General features: G+C 40.9%; 1 protein-coding gene across 1 annotated transcript; it reads left to right on the top strand.

The window, feature by feature from the left end:
* The first annotated feature begins 6053 nt into the window (after positions 1-6053).
* ERICH2 (glutamate rich 2) lies at positions 6054-19928 on the top strand. Its single transcript, XM_072119941.1, has 13 exons — positions 6054-6198; positions 7983-8025; positions 9762-9795; positions 11214-11250; positions 11716-11746; positions 13015-13063; positions 13231-13267; positions 14799-14897; positions 16083-16180; positions 17729-17862; positions 18136-18193; positions 18801-18872; positions 19720-19928. The coding sequence occupies exons 1-13, from the start codon at positions 6191-6193 to the stop codon at positions 19848-19850; spliced, it is 831 nt and encodes a 276-aa protein (XP_071976042.1). The 5' UTR covers positions 6054-6190; the 3' UTR covers positions 19851-19928.
* Positions 19929-21389: the final 1461 nt, after the last annotated feature.

Genomic DNA, 21389 nt, shown 5'->3' with positions numbered 1-21389 from the left:
ATAAGGAAGCGCTCTCCATTTTAAAGATTACTTTGTAAATCAAGGGCTGATTGGAACATTGTGATGTTTTGCGATTTCTTCAAAGACAAATGTTACCAGATAAAAATCTGCTTTTAATGAGTTCAGCTTTATAGTCTATATTTGTTTTCTGCAGATGGTATATATGTCATTGGATTAAAATATAAATCCAATTGGGAAGGAAATCAATTACGTCTCTATACAGACTGCACTGGATCGTCACTGAGAATTATTAATTCAATTGTGTTGGGATTTGCTGTAAAAATACATAATATACAAGTGCATTAGTATCTCTATAATGAGAAGAACACTATGTGAGAACATCATTGTGTGATATGATAATACATAGATTATACATATCATATGCATAGACCCTCAGACCCTCACTTAAAGATGGTGAAAAGAGATCATAGGGCACAGGGTTATCTATGCTTTCGATGAGGTTGTGGTTCTGGTACCATAGTACAGACTATGCAAGTGAAGGTCCAAGATGCAAGGTCTTTCTCCTGCTGCTCTAACCTTCCTAGTAACATAAACGCTAGTCTTCCTGGCTTTCCTTACTTGGCAAAAACAGATGAAATATGGATCATATGCACCATTTTTATATGATGATATGCACCAGTATGTACCATTTTTATATGATGATGTGCACCAGTATGCACCATTTTTATATGATTATATGCACCAGTATGTACCATTTTTATATGATGATATGCACCAGTATGCACCATTTTTATATGATTATATGCACCAGTATGTACCATTTTTATATGATGATATGCACCAGTATGCACCATTTTTATATGATGATATGCGCCAGTATGCACCATTTTTATATGATGATATGCACCAGTATGCACCATTTTTATATGATGATATGCACCAGTATGTACTTACTTTAATATGATGATATGCACCAGTATGTACCATTTTTATATGATGATATGCACCAGTAAGCACCATTTTTATATGATGATATGCACCAGTATGTACTTACTTTAATATGATGATATGCACCAGTATGTACCATTTTTATATGATGACATGCACCAGTATGCACCATTTTTATATGATGATATGCACCTGTATGTACCATTTTTATATGATGATATGCACCTGTATGCACCATTTTTATATGATGACATGCAACAGTATGCACCATTTTTATATGATGACATGCAACAGTATGCACCATTTTTATATGATGATATGCGCCAGTATGTACCATTTTTCTATGATGATATGCACCAGTATGTACCATTTTTATATGATGATATGCACCTGTATGCACCATTTTTATATGATGATATGTACCAGTATGTACCATTTTTATATGATGATATGCACCAGTATGTACCATTTTTATATGATGATATGCACCACTATGCACCATTTTTATATGATGATATGTACCAGTATGTACCATTTTTAAATGATGATATGCGCCAGTATGTACCATTTTTATATGATGACATGCAACAGTATGCACCATTTTTATATGATGATATGCGCCAGTATGTACCATTTTTATATGATGATATGCACCACTATGCACCATTTTTATATGATGATATGTACCAGTATGTACCATTTTTATATGATGATATGCACCACTATGCACCATTTTTATATGATGATATGCGCCAGTATGTACCATTTTTATATGATGATATGCGCCAGTATGTACCATTTTTATATGATGATATGCGCCAGTATGTACCATTTTTATATGATGATATGCGCCAGTATGTACCATTTTTATATGATGTGCACCAGTATATACCATTTTTATATGATGATATGCACCAGTATGTACCATTTTTATATGATGTGCACCAGTATGCACCATTTTTCTATGATGATATGCACCAGTATGTACCATTTTTATATGATGATATGCACCAGTATGTACCATTTTTATATGATGATATGCGCCAGTATGCACCATTTTTATATGATGACATGCACCAGTATGCACCATTTTTAAATGATGATATGCACCAGTATGTACCATTTTTATATGATGATATGTACCACTATGCACCATTTTTATATGATGATATGTACCACTATGCACCATTTTTATATGATGATATGCGCCAGTATGCACCATTTTTATATGATGATATGCCCCAGTATGCACCATTTTTATATGATGATATGCACCAGTATGCACCATTTTTATATGATGATATGCACCTGTATGTACCATTTTTATATGATGATATGCACCTGTATGTACCATTTTTATATGATGATATGCACCTGTATGCACCATTTTTATATGATGACATGCAACAGTATGCACCATTTTTATATGATGATATGCGCCAGTATGTACCATTTTTATATGATGATATGCACCAGTATGCACCATTTTTATATGATGATATGCGCCAGTATGTACCATTTTTCTATGATGATATGCACCAGTATGTACCATTTTTATATGATGATATGCGCCAGTATGTACCATTTTTATATGATATGCACCTGTATGCACCATTTTTATATGATGATAGGCACCAGTATGTACCATTTTTATATGATGATATATACCAGTATGCACCTGGATGGCTTGGATGCGGATGACACATTGATGACACATGGACCAAGGATCCATTGTTACAGCCTTAGAAAAACACAAGTTGTACAAGGGACATTTTCAAATATCTGCCTCCCGTAAGATGTGCAACCACCAAAGATTGTGCCCTCATTAAAAACTAACTGTAAGACTTCCTGGCTGAACCCGGGTGTAGCACATATTTGACTGGAGGGGTGGAGGGATAAACACTGGTCACTCCTCCCCTCTCCATAGGGACGTCTGGTGTCCGGCTGCATTTATGGGAAAACTCCATGTTTGCGTGGGTTTCCTCCGGGTCCTCCGGTTTCCTCCCACACTCCAAAACATATAGTACTGGTAGGTTGACTAGATTGTGAGCCCCATTGGGGACAGGAACCGATTTGGCAAACTCTGTGCAGTGCTGTGGAGTGTGGACTTATTATTATTATTAAACATATAGCATGCTCTACCTTTTGCCGATGATGGTGGTACAGTACGGTGACACACAATTCTGAAGCAAATTGTGTGGCTGGATATACGTCCCCACAATATTTGTGTAAAAGGGACTTAACTATCCGAGTTTTCTCACATAAATCACTCCAAGCCATTTTTCTGATGCTTTTTGGGAGTCTGTTCTCATTTCCAAACTGCTTGTAAATCACTTTTGGGACCATTGTTCCTGGTAATAGCTGAGCCCAGGGCCGATTTTAGCATATTTGCTGCCTGAGGCGAATATTAAAATGCTGCCCCTCCCACCCACTCACCCCCCCCCCCTAAGTAAATCCTTAAACTTTACTAACAATTAACAACCCTACAGACAGCTCCCTGACACTGTGTGTGACTGACTACAGGACTGACTACAGGATCTGAGAGGCATTAGTGACATCTAGTACCTTATAGATGACAATCTCTTCCATCAGGAGGACTTTATTCCGGGTTCTCCAATCCATGACGTGTCACGGCTGAATTCACGGACGGATATCTTCCGCTCCGTGCAGCATCTCCACCCGGTGTTCCTAAAAATACCAAAGTCACTTACAGTATAAAGTCTCCTGGATAACAACACTGTGCTCCTAAATAATATATACCGCTCCCAACACAACTGACCGCACTCTCCCCACATACAAAACATCCCTTCATTATATAGGGATAAAATCTTGCCCCACAAATACAGTCCCCTCCCAGCTTAGTAATATACTGTATCCCATATACAGCCCCTGCAGCTAAGTAATATACTGTACCCAATATACAGCCCCCCCAGCTTAGTAATATACTGTATCCCATATACATCCCCCCAGCTTAGTGATATAGTGATATATAATATATACAGCACCCACCAGTATAAAATGATTCTGGCCCCATATAATATATATAGCGCACCCCCCCCAGTATAAAATAATTATAGCCCCAAATCCCGAAATAAAATATACAGAACCCCCCCTAGTATAAAATAATTATAGCCCCAAATAAAATATCTATAGCATCCCCCCAGTATAAAACAATCATAGCCCCAAATAATATATATAGCATCTCCCCCAGTATAAAATAATTACGGTATAGCCCCAAATAATATAAATATATATAGCACACCCCCCCCCCCCCCGATATAAAATAATTATAGCCCCAAATAAAATACATAGCATTCCATCATCCCCCCCCCCCCCCCCCCAGTATAAAATAATTCTGGCCCCATATGATATAAATAGTGCCCCCCCCCCCAGTATTAATTATTAGCCACATTTAATTAATTAAAATACATGAAAAATAATAAAATATATACTCACCTGCGTCGCTCCGCATATAAATCGCGCCTGTTTCTTAAACAGACAGGCGCGATTTATTTAGCTGGTGGGCGATTTGAGCGTTAATGGACCCCCGAATCGCCCACTTTAGAGCGGCAAATTTTGCCGCCCTTTACCCGCATTCTGCCGCCTGAAGCGAAATTTTCATCTCGCCTCATGGCAGATGTGGCCCTGGCTGAGCCACATAAGCTGGTCCCTATTGAAATTGAATGGGGTTGTACCAGTTGTAATCTCCTATCCACAGGAAGTGGATGAATCAACAATCTAATTAATTGAGATCTTAATACTGGTACCCCACTGCTCAAGAGAACAGTGGTCCCAACTGACAGAGCATAAGGTTGAGTATGAGATTTTTATATTCAATATGATACCAAAAGCATGTTACAAGGTACTTTAGAACCGAAGTCAGAGGAGTCTGAAGTAATGCTCCCCCAGTAGCCTCTAAACTTGACTCATCTTCAGCAAAATATGAGTCTTTTCAGCTTTTTTCACTTCTAAAGGGGGTAAAATCTGGTGACAGGTTCCCTTTAAAGCTAAAGTTGCTCCTAATAAACTGCACCAGTGAAGCAGAAATAGGAAGGTGAGAACAGAAACTATAAAACATAAAATATATGACAAACCTGTCAATGTTCTCCTCACAGAATCCCCTTTATTTCTACTGACAACAATAAAATGTAATAATTGAGAGAGTGTAATGCAGAGAGACGCTGAAGCGCTTTATATCTACACAATATATACAGTAATTAGTAAGAAAATCTTCCCTTTTAGTTTACAGCTTTAAAACTCATTGCTTTTTAGATCTCACCATAAGTTTTAAACAAAACCGTTAAGTGAAATGACCCGAGGCGATGCAGAATAGATTCACATCTACAATGTAATTTCATTTTAATATACAACAATACTATTACACCACGATGAGCACATGCTGTCATTCCCCTTTCCAACATCTTTAAATACACTCTAAAAACTGAAGCATGTTACGCATAAAAGGGAAAACCTCACACATCCATCCATATATGCCTATAATACATAAACCATATGACAAATATATTTAGACAGCAAAATTTTACATCTATATGACTTGTTGGCACCCAGGAAAGAGTTACTACTCCTGCACCAGTCCTGGCCCCCCATGAAAAACCACTATTGTCCATTAGTAAGACACATTGGGGCAGATCCACTATGCCTTCTCTGACAGTTTTCTGGTAGAGAATGCACGTAAAAAAAAAACATCTCTGCCTGTTTTTTATAGATTTTCCACACACCACTTTAGGTGTGACAAGAGTGTGAATGACCCATAGCCTGCCATAGCCTCCACTGGAAAACCGGCAGCCCCTTTCCCCCTCCCCTCTTATTGTGCCACTTTCTTTGCCCCCCTATTGTGCATCTTTATCTGTACCCCCCATTATTGTGCCCTTTTCTCTGTCTCCTCTGCTAGTCTGTGCATCTTTATTGTGCCCCCTCCCATTGTGCATTTTTAGCTGTGCTCCATAGCCTCCATAATAATGTTCAACTTTACTGTACTGTAAAATTATTCATTTTAGCACATAATGAAATAAAATGTACATTTCAAGTTATTACATTACAGTGCACGGCACAAGATCCCCAAAAGGTGGCGCTCCAGACTCTCATGCGGGCGGAACTGCTTAGCTCTGTCACTGTTCATGGCCGGAAGGATTTCTGTGTAACCCCCCTGTGCGTCTGTTTCCAAGACAACACTCCCAGCCGCAGCTTCTGAATCCTGATTCCCCAGATGTGAGCTGCTCCATGGCGGAGGCAGGGAATCCCTGAGCCCATACACCTGAGGATGAACAGGTATTTACACCCCGGACCTCCCCATAGGAGCATGTCATGTGACAGTGGAGTACCTATAGGGGGCTCAGTATAGCTGTATCTATAGGTGGACCCCTCCTCACTGTGGATATAAGGAGGAAGTAAGAGCCAGGACTGGAGAATTCATTATTTCTTGGAGAAAAAGGGTTATTTTTAAAAAAAATATTATTGTGGGGGCTACACTGTGGTCGTGGAGTGACCTCCGCGCCTCTGGGATGTTTATTGTGCCCTGGCTGCCAGTTTTCTGGTGTACAAGGTCTGAAAGAGTCACAATTCCAAGCGCACATCCAGGAAATGGCGACTTTTTCCACGTTTTTTGAACCTTTCACATCACAAAGTAGGCATTTTGGGGTTTTGGGGATACTCTGACCCACCAAATTTACTATTGACGCCACCAGACCAGACGTGAGGTTAATTTTATTCCTTTGCATGAGAGCTGCGCCAGGATTACTGAGAGGACAGAAGCTATTAGTGAATCTGGCAGTTTGTTTGTTGATTCAGGCTTGTTAGGGGTGATCTACCATCAAAATCAAGCATGATAAACTAGGGACTCTTACTTTACTAAGATAAAGGCCCCTTCCACACTAGCGTTTTTCACGTGCGAGTTCTGCGCGTGCTTTTGACGCGCAGAACTTGCATTGCACTCTGTCCCATTGTTTCCAATGGGTCTTTCCTCATTTGCGTTGTTTTGCACGCGCGTGCTTGCGTTTGTTTTGACGCGCGTCAAAATCGCAGCATGCTCTACTTTTGTAAAGAACACATTGCAGATGTTTCCATACATCTGCAATGTGTTCTTCACACATATATATTGTTCTTCACATACTATTTTGGCCGCACCGTTCCGCGCGTATCTCCCGACAAGTAAGCAGATGTGCCGAACATCTGTAATCTATTCTGCACTGTGTTCTGCACTGTGTTTTTCACTTAAATGATCCTGTGTTCACTGTGTTCACTGTTATTATTCTATTCTTCACTGTTCTTCACATCTGCTAACTTGTCGGGAGATAATATACGCGCGGAACAGTGAAGAAAAGATGTTTGTATACATCTGCTAACTTATCTGAAGACATTCTTTTTCAATTAAATAAAAAATGTTATTCCCGAACCATGGTCCCTTTGAAAAAGTCCAATTGACTTAAAAAACGCGCGTGAAAAACGCACCGAAAACGCGAACAACGCGCGCGTGAAAAATGCAAAAACGCTAATGACTCCAAGGAAAAATGGAACAAAAACGCAGCCAAAAACGTCAGTTTTTCACGCATTGCACCCTGACGTGAAATGCAATGCTAGTGTGGAAGGGGCCAAAGGCTCTTAGAAAGACGGTTTCCTCCCACACTCCAAAACATACTGGTAGGTTGTTTAGATTGTGAGCCCCATTGTGGACAGGGACTGATCTGTCATGCTTTGTGCAGCACTGCGTAATCTGTGTGCGCTATATCAATAAAGGAATTATTATTATTAAAGCAGAAATGTTTAAGAAATGTCAGGGTTTGCCCTTCTCTTTCGCCTATGAACTTGATCTCATGGCTTCATCAATAAAGAAGTCACAGTTGTTGGAAGTAGCAAAATCGGTGTGACGGGTTCTGTTCTGGTGTGTCAGCCTACATAAAAGATACAAATTCCATGCAGATGCTGCCCAGCAATATTAGAGAGAATATAGTGATTCACGTTCCCAGAAAATCCCGGAAGACAAGAATACCTCAAAATCTCTATATGATCTGTGGATGATAACCAGTATAACAGATATCACTGCATTATGTTTTCAGGGCTGAAGTCTGTGGAGCAGTTTCCAAAGTCAGTCTGTGCAAGGTGAGAAGCTTTCTGTAGAAAAGTGTCCCTGAAATGCTACTTTGTTTTTTATATGTATGAAGCAATTCTGCGGTGATACTATCAGATAAAGGCTAGAGTTATCTTATCTTTTACTCAAAAATGATTTCAATAAATACAGTTTTAAAATAAAGTTTTTAAAAAATCCCCAACCCCCCTGCCATTCCCTAGAACTGATATAAAATAAACAAATAAAATCATAAACATCTTAGGCATTGTCTAACACAGTGGTGGCGAACCTATGGCACGGGTGCCAGAGGCGGCACTCAGCCCTTTCTGTGGGCACCCGGGCCATCGCCCCAGCACACCAGACAGGACTCAAAGAATCTTCCTGCAGTTCCAAGCAACTTAAAAGATGCTGTTTTCAGTCATATTTTGATACATACTTCGCTAGTTTGGACTGTAGGAAGAGGGAGAATGAATAGACAGGTCCAAATTATCTTTGGAGGACCTCCTGCTGGCCCCCTGATTCTCTGTGTACAGAGGGACACTGGAAATAAGCTAAAATAATGCAAATTTTCCATCTTTCTGCTGTGTTGCTGTCCTCAGGAGGCCAATATGATTGTTGAAGAACAGGGAGCAGTAAGTTACTGCTTTAATTTTTGGGCACCTCGCGATAAATAAGGGGGGTTTTGGGTTGCTTTTTGGGCACTTGGCCGCTAAAAGGTTCGCCATCACTGGTCTAACACAATCTATCAAAATATGATAGCTATTATTCCCAGTGTTGAACCCCTGTTATGGAAAATAGCACTCAAATGTCAGAAACGCAGCTCTGTATTTATTTGCGGCAGAAGATATAATTGTGTGTTATAGCTTACCTTGCTCCCTGACAAAATCCTTTGGTTTGGATGCATTAAAAAAAAAAAAAAAGTGCCTTGTCTATGCTGCTCACTCCTCAGATCTTAGCCCCGACCTTTGTGCTCCTGTACAGCTCCTCCAGGTCACAGCCTGGTCAGCCTGACATCAGTGAGGGACAGACAAGCTATGCAGGAGCACAAACATGGAGGCAGCCTGCAGCTCAGACAAGTCACATGTTGTTTTTTGAATGCATCCAAACCAGAGTCCAGCCCCTGTGACAACCCCAGGATTTTGTCAGGGTGCAAGGTAAGTTATAACACACAATTATATTGTAATGCAAATGCTTAGAAAAGGCAGAGAGGCATTTTTACACTGCAGGTGTCATGGGCTTTTACAATCTGTCTTTAGTGAAAATGAGGTCCCTGGTGACAGGTTCCCTTTGAAGTACAATAAAACGTATATGAATTTGGTACCCATGATCATACAAACCCAAAGAATAAAGTAGAGGGGTCATCTGGAGTTCACAGTGATAGCTCTAAATAACCAGCCCACAAGAAAATGGTGCAAATGCTTTTTTTTAACCAATTTCACTGCATATTTTTTTTTCCTGCTTCCCAGCACATGGCATGGAATAATAAATACTGTCACTATGATGTACAATTTGTTAGACAGAAAACAGATCTCTCAATGCCCTGTACACCCAAAAAATAAAAAAATTATACACTTTTGAGGACGGGAAGTGAAAAATGAGCTAAGTTGTTAAGGTTTTAATGAAGTATATTGCAATGTTTGCTATTATCCTCTCCTCTGCTAAGTTCTGACAAAAAATTATTCAAAGATCTATTCTAGTATTTCTTTGAGAAGTTACACTGTAGTATCTATTTTTTATGTTGTTATATTTTCTCACTGTGTTTTTTCAGGCATTGGGAAAGCTGGAAGTTCTTGACCCAGAAGGTATGTACAGTATTCATATATAGTGTATAGTGGAGAATTTTTCCACTTGTGTATTTAAAAAAAATAAGGATAAGACGCATCCATTCTTCTCTGCATCAAAAAACAGATGTCTGAACATCTCCTAATGTTATTTGTCTGTTGTCCACCCCTAGTGTGTTTTTTATTATTTTTTTTACTCCATCTTGACAAATAGAAGAAGGGAGGTCCTACTCATCACAATCCTCTTATGTTATTTAGAGAGTAGAACAGGTAATAAGAAAAATTCTTCCCCTGGAGGTCTCTGCACACCCAAACATGACATGGACATCCTGTAAAGAGGGTTTTCAGGGACTAAAATATTAATGACTTGAAATAGCCAACCATGAAATAGCACATAGGTTATGGATTGAAGAACTTGAAAAAAACCTCCAGCAAGGTTGAAGCAGACAAACTATTAGGACTTGAGACAAAAGCCAAAAGTACAGTCTGATAGGAACATGACGACCAACACATTTCGGCTTGACCGAAGAAGTCTTAAATGGGTTTTCCGCAACCTATTAAAAAAACTGTGGCCGAGAGGGGGCTGCTCAAAAAAAATAAACCTGTACTTGCCTCCGTGGTCCCTCCTAGTGTCCCTCCTGTTTGTTTGTAGGGGCACTTAACCTAAGCTTGGCTTCCAGCCACGCCCACTTGTCCCCATATCCCAGCATCTGATACAGTGATTGGATATGGTGAAGGGTGGGCATGACCAGCCACCATGGTCATCCAGAAGATGGTCTTAGCGCAGCTTCCATGCCCCTGTAAACAAACGGAGGCATGGTCAGGAGAAACCGCAGCACGGGACTCCGGAGGTAAATACATGTTTATTTATTTTTTAAGCAGCCCCCCTCCCGGCAAAATAGCAGTTTTTTAGGTCTCAGACAATCCCTTTTAATCATGGTCCACGATTTAAGGTTGTTAGGTCATTCTGAAACGTGTCAGTCATCATGTTCCTAGTTTATGAGATGTTGATGCATTTGGGCACCTTGTTCTCATTACTATGGCTCTTGTGGCTCTTAAGATTCTTACGACTAATTAATGTTGGAGCATCCAGTGCAAATCTCCAAGAACACCTCAGCGCAGGAAATCACAGGAATCAGGTTTCAGCGACCTGATAGAAAATCTCTACAGCCACAAAATATGACATTAATTTCAAAATTTCTTTAGCACAATATTGAGCGACAACTAGTTTGTCAATCCCAGATCTCCAAACATAGCACTGATGGGTGTCATTTCCAGAATCTGAGCCCCAAACATACAGGTTCAACTTTTAAGGCGCCATAATAAATGCTGCCCAGTGTAATCTTTTATCTTAATGAGAAACGTATAGTTAATATAGTATATTAGTATTTTGGGTTTTTTTTAGCTAATTAATTTGTTGGCACATTTTTGTATTGTAGATGGTGATTATACAAAAGGAAGTGCACCCATGTCTTCGTAAGTATATTGTCTTGTATCTATGAACTGGTAAACAATCATTTGGATTGTTTGAGCACTCACTCAACAAATGTCATAGAAAAAATATTTATATTCTTTGGGGCATATTTATCAGGACCTCTGCGCACCGCCAGTGGCGCAGAGGCCCTATAATAATCGCAAATGCTAGCTTATTGCTAGCTTTTGCAATTATTTTCCCCAATCTGCCACCTTCACGCCAGTGAAGGGGGGGCGCGGCCGGCCGAGCGGGGGGCACGGCCGGACGGGAGTGGGCCTGCGCACTCGCTGCTGCAGGCGACTTTTCATACGTGAAAAGTCGCCGGCCGCGTTTTTTTCTACGCCAGGCCCTGCGTAGATCAGCGGCGGGGCGATCATACACTGGCGCACGAGCGCCAGTGTATGATAAATATCCCCCTTTGTATCTATGTGATCCAAAAATTTCTGATTTGTTTTCTCTTTTTGCAGTGTTTGTAAAACTCAAGAGTCCACAACAAAGGTTAGTCTTGGAACAACTAAATCCACTTTCAGGGCAATGGAAAGCATTGGGTCAGCTACAGTCATAGGAGAGAATTTGTTTTCCTCACAACCTCCGTCATCACCACCTCCATTATCTAATTTTCTGGCATAAAAAAAATTAAAATCTTTGTGCAGGTCTGTTTTTTTTTTTTTTTTGCACAATGTTTGTGACTTTCCACTGTTCTGTATGGCACTGTTCAGAAAAGTAGAAGAGTTGCAGGAAGGACGAGGAATTAAAGGAAATCTACCATTTGATTTGATGCATTATGAAGCAAACATACATTGAGAATGCTGTAGCTACACTGATGCAGGATCATATCTTGGTTAATCCCTGAGCTGAGTGGTTTTGCCGAAAAAACAATTATAACATTTAGGACATTAAGAAAGCTTGATCAGCATGGCTGCCTACATAAACACATTACACATGAAGCTTAGTCAAAACATGACTAATCAACCTGAGCTGGATCGTTCATACACAGCAGCTGGGGGATGGTGCAGCAAGTGATCTGCCTTCAGGCACAACCCAGGGATTACATCATCCGGAGCAGCAGTGAATAACTAACGTGCTATGAGAAGCGTTGAACCAGTCATAGAAGCGACAGAGCTTCGTTATCATAATTTTATAATTCTTTTATCAGCAAAACCACTCAAGACATGACCAAGAAATGTTTCTGCATCAGTGTAACTACAGCATTCTGAATGTATGTTTGCTTCATAATGCATCAAATCAAATGGTAGATTTCCATTAAGATGGTATAAAATTCTGGTGCAAAATTAGCCAAATAATAGATAGTACTAACTTAAAGGGGTTGACTGGAGAGTGAATAACATGGCTGCTTCATTACAAGAACATCACCTATCCTGACCATTACCGGGTGTGGTATTTAAGTTTCTTCATACTAGCCATGGCTAGTTGCTAGGAGTGTCAATTTGCCGGATTGGCTATTGGGCCGCCATTCTGGCAATATGTCAGGTTCAGGGAACAGAACATTGGTTCCGCTCATCTCTAGTCATGATTTTTAACCTCCAGACAACCCCTTCAAACTAAACAGGTGAAGAATGCACCAGATTTATAATCCAACATCAGCCACTGTGAGAAGTATAGTGCATGTGTATAATATAAGGAATCTTCCCCACTTTATATAAAATCAAGATGAATGTATTTTGATGGAAATCATTGGTTATATGCAGCCCATAGTCTATGTGGAATGTGTTAATTTTACAAATAATATTTGTCATTTCTTGTAGAGACCTATAAGTTTTCAAAATGGGAAACTAGAAGTGCTTGGACCCAAAGGTAAATTTGGCTCTAATCCATCACATTAGGGAAAGAAGGGCAGATTTACTAATTCAACTTGTCCCGCTTAACAAATCTGCCCTAGTGGTTTGTTTTGAATTGTTAAATATATAGAACTGAATGTTGTATGAGATTTTTTTTTTAACAAATTTATTGACTTTTTACAGATGAAGTGGTGATTCATCCTTGTGAAGCAGCATCACGGTACATACATTTGCTTATTATTTATACACCATTTATATATTCAAAAGATGATTGGTAAAAAGTAATAATAGCAAATCAATGGGTAACATTCAATTTATAATCTATTGTTATATATTAGAGAAAGGTCAAGAGTTTAATTGGTGGGGGTCTTGATATAACATCATTTTTTTGATTGATTGATTGATTGGGATATTACTACCAGTGCCTCTCGGAAAGCCAAATGCCACCTTCAAAGTTTTGGAGTGCCACAGAAGATGGCAATACATCCCCATTCATTGGAAGACAATTGCTCAAAGAAAAATAGCAAAGTCGCAGTGTGGCCTTTTATTCACATCATTACTAAGATCCAATGAGTTTGGAGATTCCATCCAGGAAACAATAAAACAGTGAATAAATCTTTTAAAGAACATCTAACACCAGGATGCAGTATTGTAAACCAAGCTCACTGGTGTGTGCTCCCTCTGGCAGGATCCACTCTTCTTTTAGTTTTTCAGTATTTGTTTTTACTAAAACAAAAGGTTTAGAAATTATGCAAATGAGCCAGAGGGGCCCTAGGCTCCAAATCCCACCTGGGAGGACAGAAAAGGGATCCCACCTGGGTGGACAGAGAAGGAACCCCACCCGGGAGGATGGTGAAGGGACCCCACCCGGGAGGTTGGTGAAGGGACCCCGCCCTGGGAGGACGGTGAAGGGACCCCGCCCTGGGAGGACGGTGAAGGGACCCCGCCCTGGGAGGACGGTGAAGGGACCCCGCCTGGGAGGACGGTGAAGGGACCCCACCGAGGAGGATATAGAAGGGACCCCGCTCGGGAGGACGGAGAAGGGGATCCCGCTCGGGAGGACGGAGAAGGGGATCCCGCTCGGGAGGACGGAGAAGGGATCCCACCGAGGAGGACGAAGAAGGGATCCCACCGAGGAGGACGAAGAAGGGATCCAACCGAGGAGGATGGAGACGGGACCCCACCCAGGAGGATGTCTACATGATCACATCTGGGAGGACGGTGACCAGTTCCTATCTAGATGGATGCTGATGAGATCCCATCCAGGTAGACAGTGAAGAGATAGAAGACATTTGCACAGTATTTACATGTTTGCAGATCGTGCAACTCTCTAATTCATCTTCATTTCTTGGTCAATGGTGCAAATCCTGTGTAGGACACATTGCAGGGAAAAATTGATTTTGTTCTTTTAAAGCAAATTATTAGTGACATTTAGGAGAAGAATAAATGGTTTTGTATTTATCTATTTATTTATTGTGTAACCTAGTGCCACTGCATCCAGGATTATACACCTAGGATATCGTAATTTCTATAATTATTATTATTATTAGGAACTTCTAATAAAATATCACTTGCAATCTATCAGCTAAAAGTGATGGCTTATCTTATACCACAATGTTTTCAAATTAGAGCATCTCTTGAAAAAAAATGTTTTCTATGAATACTTCTCTCAGGCCAAATAATCCACAGATTTCGATGAGTAGTGAAGCTAATCCAGTCTACACCTCATGTCTTACATATTCCTTCCCCAGACCTGGCAGCTCGACCGGAAGACAAGGATCAGCAGGAAGAAGAAGTTATATCCCGACCAAACATATCCCACTCTGTGTAGTAAAGCCCCTGGTGCACAGGTATGTGTGGAGCTTGTGTAGTGGAGAAGATTTAAACCCATATTTATATATGCTATTAAATTTTTTTTTTTGGGGGGGAGGGGTTTATAAGGAACGTCGGCATATAGTACTGACCATACCTCCCCCCAGCGTCTCAGGTGGGTGGTGCAGCCACTGGCCAGGTTTTTAAATAACGTGGGCACAGGGTGGGAACCACCCGTGCTCACACACTCCGCTGGTCGTTGTGTCACTCTACACCTCCTCCATGACGTCATGGCATGGAGATGGCATAGTCACTCTTAAGAAACGTAACTTCTTGCACTGCGCAAAAAATTGCGATGGAGACTGGCTGCGCATGTGTGCCAGCTGTGGGATCCCCGAGGTAGGACCCTCATCTGTTATTAAAAAGTTATGTGGTCAGGGGATGATATTCTGATTCTTGATAGCGTTCTACTACTGAAACCCCACCAATCATAAGCACAAGACTCTCTTTTCGTCTAATTGGTGGAGCAGTATGTTGAGCATGTGTTCTGATGATCCGTTTATTCTCTACAGATGCTGGAGGTTGTCGAGTAATGTTCTTGGCCATTTCCAGCAATCACATAGACATTGAATGGAATAGTAGGATCCATAAGGGGAAAAGGGGAACCTTGGTCTTGTGATTGGTGGGTGTCCTAGCAGTCAGACCCATGCTGATTACTAACAAACTAAGATTTTGGGGCTTATTTACTTGGACCTTCACTTTCGTCGGATCTTCCGACGTTTTCCGGTTTTACATGGCTGTGACGGGTATTTAACGGGATTGTGTCACACGCAATCGGATTTTGGCGCAGCTGCGCTGGCTTTCATGCGACAGAAATTTGGGGGGCGTGTCATCAGACGATCCGCCTGATCGCAGGATTTAACTTTCAAATTGTGTTGCAAGCCCAAGCACTTACATGCATACAAGGTGAACTCTGTCGGAGTGGGGAAGCGACACATGTAGGTTACGGAGCGCACAATCTTAGTGAATCGCGGCAGAATGCATTATCGTCTATGTACTTTTGGTGAATTCCTCCGGACGGGTAAGTAAATGTGCCCCGTTAATGTGAAGTGAGTGAATTCGCAGTTGTAGGTATCAGAATTTCTAAGAGCAAAACTTCCAAGGATGTTTTGTTGGCGAATAAAGCTGTATATATTGACATGAACTGATGCTTCTATTTTCAGCAGTGATATTCCAAATTACAGTGTTGTTCCCAAAATAAACACAAAAAAGCAAGAAAATGCTGAACCAGAGGAGATGGCAGCCGTACCAAGGAACACTGGTAATGACCACGTTCATTAAACTATGTTTTTTTATTGTCATTTTAACCTCTAGTGGAAATAAATTCAACTCCCTAAATTATGTAATGCCACAAAGTAGAATGATCCTATTTGTCCTCTAATGTGCAAGTAGTGGCACGGTCCAGAGTGGAGTGCAGGCCGCCTCCATTGGTTAACAGGCTATGAGTGCCAGTGTGGTGTGGAGAGGGAGTCAGAAGTTTTTACCATGAAAATCTCCATAGTGTTAGGCAGCAGCCCTGTAGAGCTGTGTAAACTGTAAATTTTTATAAAATTATGATAATGAAGCTCTGTTGCTCCTGTGGCTGGCTCGGCGCTTCCCTTTTTACCCTAATTATGTACTGCTCCAGAGAACTCTGTAATCACTGTGTTGTCCCTGACAGGCAGAAGAAATCAATTGCTGCACCATCCCCCAGCTGCTGTGTATGAGTCATCCAGCTCAGATTGATTAGTCCTGTCTGTACAGTTTAGGAAGCTCTGTGCAATGTGTCTATGAACAGCAGCCTGCATGCCATCCCGTTTTCCCAAGGTCCTGAATTTTATAATTGTTTTTTGAGCAAAACCACTCAGTTCAGAGATTAAACAAGATATGTTTCTGTATCAGTGTAGATACAAGGTATGTTTGGTTCACAATGCATGAAAACATATAATTTCCTTTAAAAGGATAAGTTGTGGGGCCCGGACCTGGAGCTCCGCTAGTAATATATTTCAGTCCATATCTTCTCACTCCTCCTCGTCAAAGACGGCCAAGGATGTGTCGCTGTAGAATAGCGCTGAATGTGGCATATCTTGGGCTGCCTCTGGCGACAGGAGGAGGCCTTAATTCCTGTTCAGCAAACTCTTTAGCCTGGGTGCCCACAGCCGTGCCATAGATTCACCACTACTGACCTAGGTGAAAGATAGAAAGATATTCCCCTGGGGTGTTCAATTTTTAAATACTATTCAACATATATTGACCTTAAAGGGATCTGGTCTCCTATGAACTAAATGTCTGGCATTGTAGGTGAAGGGCCATGAATTATAAGTATTCTGAATGCAGAGAAAATTTACTTGTATTTGAATATGCAAATGAGCTTTTGGATATAACATTGGTGTTGCTATAAAGTCCATTCTTTTGTCTGGGGAGCAGGGATCGGAGTGGGAGGGGCTGAGCACATTTGGCTCATTTGCATATAATGTGTATCCAGGGCATACATTTTCTCTATAAGGCAGTGCTTATGGTACAGGACACTTCACCTACAAGGCCATTTGTATAGTTTACATGCGCCCACGAAGATGGCAGAGCCCCTTTAATGCCAACACAGGTTGGATGATATACATCGAATAGGTGAAATAATCCAGAATGTTACTGTATCACACTAATACTCGTTGTCGCAGCACGGACATAGCAATCTAGCGGAGGTGTTATATATAGCACATGACTTATCTTCTAAATGAACTGTGTGTTATGTGTGCACCAGCCAACACCTCCCATGACCCCATAAGAAGATCCAATTTATCCGCACTGCCTTGTATGATTTTCATTGCTGTAGATGAAAAAGAAGCTGCAGGACCTCCATCATTGGCCGCTCATAACGGTAACATCAAAGGACGCCTGGAGGAGTCTAGTGATGAAGAGGAGAGCGATGATGAATCCGCCCGTGCCCCCTTGGAGCTTCTAGCAGAGGTGACATACCTTTGGGTTAACAAGCATGGACTGTTAATGAGCCCAGTGGGACATCATGAATAGACACCATTAATATAAACTGGGTTACATGGGGTCAGGATTACAACCTGAGGCTATCCAGTAAGACTTTCAGTTTTACTACAAGCCTTATCTACACTCCCCCTAGAGGTTACACATAGCATTGTCGTATATGAGGGCAGGATCAACCGTATTTGCTCCAATAAGATACGAAGAATTATTATTATTTTATTTTTACGAATTCCTATTTTTCAGTTTATCAATGCTGTAATGGATGAGGATTACCAAGTGGCACAGAAACTATGTCAGATGAGTAAGTATTTGTTCATATGAAACGGATATTTAAGCTCAGAATTAAGACATTTTTGTTGTATTATTTTATTTTTAAGTGTTATATTTGGTCCTGTGATGCATTTAAAGGGTTTCATTGTTGTCCTGTATCTAAAGGATCATATTGGTGAGGGTCTGACTGCTGGGACCACCACTGATCACGAGAGTGGTGCACTTAGCGCTCAGGTATCTCCAGCATTCTCATAGCCAGTGAATGGGAGTGTCAAAGTTAGCACAGCGCTGTGCCCTGCAATTTCCAACGCTGCCATAGTATTGAATCGAGCAGCAGGATGCATGCTTGACCTGTCGCAAGAATAGAACCCTATTTTGTAATTGGTGAGGTTCAGTTCTTGTGGTTGGTGATTGTTACTGCTGTCAGACCCGATCAGATTTTTATCTGCTATATTGATAAACAATCCCCTTTAAAGTGGTTTTCTGGGCAAAGATTATTGTGACCTGTTCTTTGGATAGGCCGCCAATATCAGATTAGTAGGGGTCCATCTCCCAGCACCCTCATAATCAGCTGATACCAGCAGGGTCCCATCCAATTCTTGCTTTTTAAGTTAAACATTTCTGTCTTTATATTTTAGTTCTTCTATATGAACCAGAAAATCCTGAGGCCAAAATGTTTTCACCTCTTATTGAGGAAATGCTCCAAATTGGTAAGGACGGAGTGTTTATTTATTCTGAAATTTACTATAAGGCATATGTTATCTATATGCACTACGCCTCCCTTCTAAGCTCTGCAGGTTTTTTTTTTTATTAGATTAATTAATTTATTAATTACCGTAATTTTTCCAAATACTGAATACTGAATAGAGCAATATGCTACATACATACAAAAAATACAGAAAAATGTAAGAACATTCAAAGAACACCCAACACCCCCTCAACCCACACCCCTCTCAAAAAGCTCAGCATTTTTACATGTTTACTTGACCATCATCAAATACAGGTGCACCAATGTACACATACATGCAGGTGAAGACACTCCTTAAAAACTCTCCTGTTTGTTAGGAGTCAAATGTCAGCTGGTTAGTATTGGGGGTAGATAAATAGGTTAAAACAAAGTTCTAAAAGTTACCTGTCTCTCTTCACCTTATCTATATCATCTCGCTTCCCCTGGATGAATTTAATGAACATATGTCTTTTTCACTTTATACTCTATGTCACTTGGATTTCCCCATGCTGCGACATGTTCATGGGGAACTTAAAGGGCATCTACCACCAGGTTGAAAGATTGTATGCAAATGAGCCTGAGGGGCTGCAGGCTCCATAGGTGTTAATGGAGCTTGGAGCCCCTCAGGCTCATTTGCATACAGTCTTTCATCCTGGTGGTAGATGCCCTTTAATGGAGTTTTCCCAGGAAACAAGTTAGGCCCTACCCATGGGATAGGGCTTAACCTGCTGATCGGTGGGGGTCTCAGTGATAAATACCCCTTTAATGGACATCTCATAGGTTTTTTTTCCTGCTATAGAATTATACCTGATAGTATTAATCCATTACAGAACAACAGCAAAGCAGTGAAGATGATGACAGCGACGACTCTGAGGATGAGACAGATGAAGAGACCTCTGAAGACACCAGCGATACAGATGAAGAGGAGAACCAGCACTGCACTGCCAAACACACTTCATAAACTTTATATATTTAGTAAGACCCCTGGTTCTTAAGACATGGCCTCTGCTTAATATTGGGCACTTTGGTACAAGTTAACAACAAACATTTTAAAATTATTTAAAAAAAATGAATAAATAATATTTTACAGCAATGTTTTTGCTTTTTAGATTCTTTTCACATGGAAAGTGTGGTTATTGTATGTGCAATGATTACTTCCATTAAATGTTTCTATTTCCAAGGCTTCTGACAGCAATATTTTGGGTGGAAACTACTACATAATATTAACAGATCAATGTAAGAAATAAAAAAAGCGCATATATAATCATGTGTTCACACCTTGTTTATGTCATTGTAAGGATATGTCGGGTGTATTCCTGACGTGTCCTTACAACAGAGGGCTAGGACATTTCCCACTGTATGCTCATACATGGGATAAGTCCTCCTGTTCATCCAGTGGGATAAGTCATCCCTCTGAAAGTGAGAGTGAACATCTACAGAAGCCGGTGATTGTTTAGTGTGTTTTCCCATTGATATGTTCTAATATGGACAGTTATATCACAAGGGACTTCCCTGAGTGTATGCTCAGCAGAGGCTGGTGGGGGGTGTTAAATACTCTGCATCTGCCCCCCATTGTCTCCAATGGCTTCCGCTGAAAGTGTACATTGCTCAGCAGGATGGAAAGACTTGGCTTGCTGTGTCTATCCATCCTGTATTTTCCACAGGATACAACATATACTGGGCAGACAGAGTCTGAAAGGATGTCTCCATCTGCCACTATAAGTCTATGTATTTGCTCAGGGTATACGCCAGGAGATTTCCTGGTATAAATACGCTGAGCATATAAAAATGGGAATGTAGCCTTAGGGGGAATTTATGAAGTCCTGTAGGCCAGAATTTTGGTGTCACAAAATAGGGGTTTGGGACTTTTTCATCTTTTTGTGCAAAACTTGTGCAACTTTTGATAAATTTACACTGCTGATTCCAATTTTGTGGAATAGGCATCTAAAGCATGTAAAGCCTGCAGACACGTGTAATATTGATTCACAATCTGACTCCAGTTCTTTTAGCACACTCAATCTTGCATAATTTGCACCCACAGACAGTCCTCATACGCTGCCATCACCTATTGCATTTCAGGCCAGTAGGTAACCCCACTTTACATCTGCTCTTGACTCTCAAGCAGTCACTTTATTATCCCACTAGGCCTGCCTCAGCTCTCTATCAGTCACACAGCTAACCACAATTTAAAAGGCTATGGATTTGCGGTGCTTACAGGAACCAACATTTTTAACTGGTGACAGGATCCAATTGCCATTTCAGTACTTTATTAAACTTAATTTCACATTAACTGCTGCCAGCAGCATGTGGTGAGTCCCCAGAGGGAGGGGACAGCTGCAGCCTGTGTCTCAGTCTCCTCTCATCCAGCTCCCTCCCCACTTCCTGGCATGTGCATTGAGCAGGCAGGGGAGGGAGGAGCGTGGTGTGGAGTCGAGTAATGAGACATAGGCACCCAGACTTCTGAAGCTGCCCCATACCCCCCCTCCATTTGTACCTGATA

Source organism: Engystomops pustulosus, chromosome 8, assembly GCF_040894005.1.
Source record: "Engystomops pustulosus chromosome 8, aEngPut4.maternal, whole genome shotgun sequence".
Lineage (NCBI taxonomy): Eukaryota > Metazoa > Chordata > Amphibia > Anura > Leptodactylidae > Engystomops > Engystomops pustulosus.
This window is presented reverse-complemented; position numbering and strand designations above follow the sequence as displayed.